This window comes from Erythranthe guttata, chromosome 7 (assembly GCF_056151865.1).
Source record: "Erythranthe guttata isolate IM_541 chromosome 7, IM_541, whole genome shotgun sequence".
NCBI lineage: Eukaryota > Viridiplantae > Streptophyta > Magnoliopsida > Lamiales > Phrymaceae > Erythranthe > Erythranthe guttata.
The window spans coordinates 11,378,085-11,386,025 of NC_142539.1; the positions used below are offsets into that span (position 1 = coordinate 11,378,085).

Consider the following 7,941-nt stretch of genomic DNA (forward strand, 5'->3'; position numbering starts at 1 on the left):
ATGTTGGGCAAGAAGTGCAAATTATTTAACGCTTTGGTTGAAGTGGCCTTCCAAACATCACAGAAGGATTTAATCGAAGCAGAACAACAGACCCAATCAAAATCCAACACGTCATCATCCCCCTTTAACCATCCCCGACGGCCAAGAACCAAAAGAGTAGAAATCATAGACAAGCCTGTAATAGAAACCGCCGATGATTCCAAAGTCGAAGATAAAGAAGAACAAGAATATTCCGACAAGAAGGCGAAGAAAAGGAAGTCGTCAGATAATCTGAAGAAGAAAAAAGAAGCCATCGGGAACGGGCCCCCGACACCGCCTCCCCTTCCGGAAGAATTCAAGAAGACGATCCAAGAAATCGGGAAAGGGAAAGATATATCCGAGGAGGCGGAGATGAAGCTGGTTATCCAAAAGGGATTGTTCGAAACGGATTTGGCCGCCGGAAATAACCGACTATCAATCCCTTTCACACGGGTTCGCGATCACGGATTCTTGACGGAAGAGGAGGCTCGTTTCCTCACGACACGCGACCGCAACAACAAGATGAAGTTCAAAGACGTCACGATTATCGAGCCCTCGTTGCGACGGGAGAAAGTGAAGCTGAGCAGATGGGATATGAAAAAGGGTAACGGCAAGAATACGTGTTCCAATTACGTAATAAACGGAAAATGGAGACACATTGTCGAGAGGAATCGTCTTGAACCCGGGGATGTGGTTCAGTTATGGTCTTTTCGGATCGATCAAGAGTTGCATTTTGCTCTTGTCAAGCTCCCAGGTAATAACTAATGCGGGCCCCTTAGTTAATTGTGGATTAGGGTTTGATCAACGGTTAGATTATTGGATATATCATAAGTTTTGGATATTAGGGTTTTCATATTTTTGTTTACATACTCACAACTTTTTATTTTGTTTTTCGATCCTTTTACGAAAGTTATCGACTTTTGTTAGTTATAAATTTTCTTCTTGCGGGTTGATTAACGTTCCACTTTCTGGCCTTTTATCTTATATTATTTGACAGATAAATTTTGGTAGGTATTTATTGTTCTTCTCTTCTTTCACGTGTAATCAGTACGTTATAAAGAACTTAGTTGACATTAACTTGCATAAATATATAATGTTTATACTGTACAATGTAAATAGAATTGTTGTATATTGTTTTTTTTTTTTGATAAGAAATTGTTGTATATTGTTGATTGTTCTAAGGATGTCCGGTAAATAATTTCTCAAAAAACTAAGATAAAAGCTAAGTTTTCGAATAGCAATAGAATAGGTTATCTCAAAAAGTAGATGACTAGTTAAATATCAAATAAACTACAATTAATTAATTAATTAATTAATTAATTATTTAATTATTTAATGGACTAGATTATTAATAGGAGTTAATATGCTTGGGTCCCTCGTAGCAAACTTAATTAGAACTAAATCACAGCTCCAAACTATTTTTTTAAGGGGAAATATGCCTCACACCCCTCAAACTAAACCTAATTAAATATGAGTGACAAACTTAAATAGAACATTCTAGCTACATGTCTATTTTAAAATAAAAATTGACGCACATCCTTTATTTTTTATTTAACTCGAAAATACCCTTACAATACCTAAGAAAAGCCCCTCTCTCTCTTCCCCACTCTCACGCCGCTCAGCACCCCATCTTCTCTCACTTTCTCGTTTTCTCCTCTCTCTCTCTCTTTCTTGTCGTCCCCAAGCCCCCTCTTTTTTTTTTCTTTTTCTTTGAACAAATTTATATTTTAATAAGGGTCCATTTGATATACACCCTTAGAATGGCAAATATATAGGGATAAGAAGACCCCCAAACGGTAATACTTGGTGGAAAAAATGGTCAATGACATTTATAACCTTTAAAAACTCCGTAAAAGACTTGTATACCCTTCCTAGTTACTAAAATCCGGCGAGAATTAGCCTGGAAATCGAGACTTGGGGCAAAGTGCACCGACTTATATATTTCTAAGGGGGACAGTCTCGTTTTTCTATTTCTAGGGGGGAAAGTGCAAAAACGGCAATTTTTGAGGGGGTGAAGTGCAATTTGCCCTTTTATTATTATTTTTTATACGTACCTGTTTTGTATTTTTTTTTATTTTTTAATTTTTTAATTTTTTTTATTTCTTTAAATTTTTTAATTTTTTTAATTTTTTAACTTTTTTAATTTTTTTAATTTTTTTTAATTTTTTAATTTTTTTTTATTTTTATAATTTTTTTATAATTTTTTTTTTTATTTTTTTTTAATTTCTTTTTTTTTTTATAAATTTATTGTACCGAAATTAACTATACGTGACTATAGTATACTACACTTAACTATAGTATACCACAGTCATGTAATGTCTTTTTATTCCAAAATTAATCTACACCAACAACAATATTCACAGTTTTAATCTTGATATTATAAATCAACTAACAAAAAAAAAAACAATCACGTGCATATAATCTTCAAAACATGAACACGCATTACTATGCATTAAAAAGCGCATAGCATACATATACCTATATGTTACTACACGTGACTATAGTTATCTACAATTATAGTTATATAAGTGGCATAAGTCTGGAGTATTGTAGCATGAAAGCAACTTCACACGGCACTTCTATGCGTCTTCTTCTTTGCATCTCATAATGTTATACAAAGCAAAAACCTGTGACAAAAAAATACAAGTTAAAGAGCAAAATGGAATATGCGAGTTAGATTACATGAAAAATACAAAAAAACATGATTTTTTTTTTTTTTATATAAATTTACTGTACTGTAATCCACTACACATGATTATAGTATACTACATGTTCTATAGTCATGTATAGTTATATGTATCCATGACTATACATGACTACATATATGACTGTATATGACTATATATAAGTATATTCACTTGACCCAAATCACCCATTTGAATAACCACTACTGATTAAGTTTCTACTACAGGCATACATAGCTCTCACACTTGAGACATTTCGGATCATCTTCAAATAAATACAAAAAGTAAAGACATATGATTTATAACAAAAATGAACAACATAAGAATCAAACAAATTAAAAAATCAATTAATCCAAAGAAAAAGATTTTAATATTAACTGTTTACAGATCTTAAAAAACATAGTAGATCTGATTTGAGCCCTCCCTCAACCAAAGAAAGAGAAGAAACTAAAACAATAACGTAGAAACCATTTCACATGTATATAACTGTATATACATACAATCAGTAGTGTATAATAGTATATTCACCTGACCCAAGTTCTATAGTCATGTATAGTTATATGTATCCATGACTATACATGACTACATATATGATTGTATATGACTACATATAACTGTATATTCACCTGACCCAAATCACCTATCTAAGTAACCGCTACTGATTAAGTTTCTACTACAGGCAAGCATAGCTCTCACACTTGAGGCATTTCGGATCATCTTCAAATAAATACGAAAAAAAAAGACACATGATTTATAACAATTTTTTTGACAAATTTTATGTACTAAAATCGACTACAAATGAATATAGTATATACTACAAGTTAAATAGCCGTGTATAATTACATGTAGTTATGTACCTTCTTTTTGCCCCAATATCCAATTTCCAAACAATTCACCAAAAAATTGATTACAGCAAAAAAAAATAATCAAACACAATACAACTAAAATTATTAATAAAATTAAAATCACACACAAAAGCCATTCCAACTTTTGATAAATTTAATTTAGTAAACTATAATCTCATGTAGTCAACTATAGTCTCGTATAATTATGTGCTCTTTGTTACTACATGTGACTTTTTGTTACTACATGTGACTAGTTTTGTAGATTATGTTAGGTGCAATTGGAATTTGAACTCCCACCACATCTTGGAGGCACTCGAATCTCTGTTCTTATAGTCGTACCTTAACCATGGACTCGGAAATTAAAACTATAAACATAAAGTAATAAAAGGCAGCAGCCATAGCCACAACGTCAATCAACAATGAGAAAATAGGCAAACATGTAATTGATTAAATATGCATAGCGTTGATTGAACAAAGAGGGTGAATTTATGAGAATACCCTCTCAAAATCATCTTTCTCTCTCCATTTTTCCTCTGCATTCATTTTATTAATGTATATATTGAACAATTGGAACAGGAAAATTCAGAGAAAATAATAAGTTAATTAAATAATTGGAAAAAAAGACTTACGGCCAGATTATCACCAGAGGGAGTTGTCTACCTGGAACGGGATCTCGTGCGACGGAATATGGATCCCGTTCTCCTCGTAATCGTCGTCGATCTCCTTTCGGTGATTCTCCTTGCCGATGTTATCTTCTTGCCGATCTTCGGCTTCTTCTGGGCTGTCGCCGCCGCCGCTTCACGTCTTCCACCGATGCACCACGGGAAGCAATTGTCAATCGGGTGGCGGAGAAGAACGGGTGGTGCTCCGACGATGTAAAGCCACGCAGACCGCCGTTCCCCACCGTGATTCCTGCAACGCCGCTGCTCTCATCGCGCCATCTCTCATGTTATTTTCAGATCTGGTGGTGGTTAATTTCGAAGAAAAAAAAAAGTGAACAAGAGATAGAGAAGAGAGATGAAGAGAGATAGTAAGAGAGTGATGTAACGGCGGTTGTGGGTTTGATCAGAGAGAATGTTAGGGTTAGGGTATATATTAACTTTAATTAAAAGGGTGAAATAGGTATTTTAAATTGTTCAGGGGGGTCTCACTAATTAAGATCAGAAATTGGGTTTTTGACTAGGAAAGAAAAATTTATTGGACCTCCTCATATATATTTTCAAAACAAGGGGGGTATCACTCATTTACCCTTTTAATAAAGGATTAAATCCAACTCTCTCAGTCTCTCATATGTCGTCCCCACCCAAGCCCCCCTCCTTTTCTTTTTCTTTTTCTTTTAACAGATTTATATTTAATAAATTATTAAATCCAATTATAATGGAATAATTATGGAGGCTATGCACTGGTTATGATAGGTGGCGACGGCTATGGTGGCCGTGGTTATGGTAGGTGGCGACGGCTATTGTGGCGACGATATGGTGTTGTGGTTATGGTTGGGATGTTATATTTGAAAGCATATTTTGAAATTAATTGCATTTGATTTTCTTATCTTTTAAGAGAATTTGCTTTGTTTGGGTTTAAATGGAAGATCTAGGTTTTCTCAATGCTGGTAGGTGAAAACGGTCGCGGCAGCTGTGAGCGTTGGCTGCTAGGGTTCGCGACTGCTGGGAGTTGTTGACGGCTAGGGTTTGGTAGTAAAACATAGACACCGTAGTACACTATAGTACACCGTAGTATGCTATAGTACACTGTAGTATACCATAGTCTACTACAAACAAATCGAAAATATGTAAATTGAAAAAAAATATAAATAAAATAACAATTTTTTTTTCTTTTTTTTAATTTTCAATATTATGTAGAATTGAAAAAAAAAAGAGAGAATTTTTTATAATTGTGTATAAAATGCTAAAATGAATAATGAAAAAAAAAGGAAGATGAACATATACATGTAAAAAAAATGTTAAATGAATATAGGAAATATTAAATGCATAATAAATAAAATGATAAATGCAGTTTGAAATTTACTTAATGTATATTTCGAATTTGTGAATGGAGGGGCATTTTTGGAATGAATGTTATAAAGGATGTGAAGCAAATGTTTAGTTGAGCTTGTCATTTAGTTCTAATAAGTTTTGTCACTAGGGACCTATATCCTAAGGCCCCTTTTTTTAAATACATTCCTATTTCAAAATAGGGCAAATGCCAAATAGGCCCATGACAGGGGACTTAAATGCACATAGGTCCAGACAAAAAATAGTTTTGCAGATAAACTCATACGCATGTCTTTTGTCTAAAATATCCTCCATAATATATTTTTTTGTTAATTCCATCCATTATACTCTAACTTCATCAATATTACACATTAACCCCGATTTTGAACAAATATATCACATTGACCCCCATTTTCATAATTTTTTGAAAAAAAATATTTTTTTTTAGAAAATAATTTTTTTCTGAATTTTTTTCCGACCAGATTCCGCCGTTGATTTTTTTTAAAAATAACTTTTTTTTCTCTAAATTACTATGTTAACAACAAAATTATTGTCTGAGATAATAATATTGAATACCAAAACAACAATATTACTAATATAGTCGTCCCAAACAGAAATATTATTGTCCCAAACAGTAATATTACTGTTCCAAACAGTAATATTACTGTCCCGAACACTAATATTCTGAATTTTACTTTCCCGAACAGTAATATTACTAATATTAATGTCCTAAACAGTAATATTATTGCATGAGACAACAATGTTACGGTCGAAGACATCAAAATGCAGGCCAAGACGATAAAATTAATTAATGCAGTAAAATTACTTTCTCAGGCAGTTAAATTACTGTCTCCGACCCTTAAATCACTGGTGGATACAGTAATTTAGCAGTCCAGAAAGTAATATTAATTAAAATAATTTTTTTAGAATAAACAAGTTTTCACTATAAGAAAAAGGGTAAATAGCATTAAACCACCTGATCTTTTTAAGTTTTTGCGGATCACCTCCTGAACAATTTTTTTTTTTGCACGAGTTCACCTGTACTCAATTAATTGTGCCACTTTGCCCTTTTTTGCCCGTTTCCAGGTCAACATGACCGGTTATGAACCCATATGCGCTGCACATGCAAAATCCAAGGCTATTTTTGCCTTTTCCATTTAAAAATCCCTAATTCCTTTAATTTTCTCTCCATTTTTCTCTTGTCTCCATTATTTTTCATCTTCAATTAGAAAGAGGGCAGCGCACATGTGTTCATAAACGGTCATTTTGACCTGAAAACGGGCAAAAGAGGGCAAAGTGGCACAATTAATTGAGTACAGGTGAACTCGTGCAAAAAAAAAAATTGTTCAGGAGGTGATCCGCAAAAACTTAAAAAATTCACGTGGTTTAATGATATTTACCCTAAAAAAAAGTCAACGCCGGAGACCGGCGGTCAACGGCAGTTAACCTGTCGGAAAAAAAAAATTTAGAAAAAAAAAAGTTTTCAAAAATAAATTCAACGCGGAAGACCGGCGGTCTCCGACGATGGCGGGTCAAAATTGGTTCATTGGTGAAATTGGACTAAATTGTGGTGTACATCATGAAATTATAGTTGAATTAGAGTTTCAAAGAATTGGGGGTACTTGTGATATATATAAAAGGATTTTCCTTATTTGCAAATAAGTTTGAATGAGTTGGATTTATTTGGAAGACAAAAAAGTTGAATGTCTCTTTTTTAATTAAGTGCCCTTGTCATGGGCATATTTGCTATTTGTCCTTCAAAATATACTACGTCTCACATCTCTAATTTTTTTTTGTATTCCTAACATGCCCTTATACCCTAAATATAACCTCTATTTACGTAACCTAGATCTGTTTCTTTTCTTTTATTTTCTCTCTCTCTTTCTCTCGTTCTCTCATATGTCTCTCTCTCGCCGTGTTTCTCTTTCTCCATCTCTATCTCTCGCTCTCTCTATCTCTCTTGGTCCCAGTTACGGTGGGTGGCTATGGCGGCTATGGCTACGGTGGGGGTGGTCATGGAGGCGGCTATGGTGGCGGTGGGTAACATGGCGTTTGTTGTGGAGGCGGCGATGGTGAGTCGGGCGGCTATGGCACAAGGCCAAATAGCAAGATTGGCGACAAATTCCGACGACGAAAATTGTCTTCTCGTGACGCTTCTGTACGTCTTGAGACACATATTTTTCGTTGCAACCGTAGGCCAAAATCGTCACCAAGTGCCCCGTCGCAAAGCCAGCGACGAAAAACCATTTGCGACGCCTAGTTTGGCGACGAATCTCATAAATCGTTGCCAATTCCGTATTTTCTTCGCACGTTGTATGTGACGAATATAAATAGAGTTGCAAACTGATCACTGTGAGATTGAATTGGAATTCGAGTTGTGAGGAAGAATTGATACCATCTTCT

General features: G+C 34.3%; 1 protein-coding gene across 1 annotated transcript; it reads left to right on the plus strand.

Moving 5' to 3' along the window:
* LOC105970672 (B3 domain-containing protein At3g25182) lies at positions 1-1,030 on the plus strand. Its single transcript, XM_012995506.2, has one exon. The coding sequence runs from the start codon at positions 1-3 to the stop codon at positions 781-783; it is 783 nt and encodes a 260-aa protein (XP_012850960.2). The 3' UTR covers positions 784-1,030.
* Positions 1,031-7,941: the final 6,911 nt, after the last annotated feature.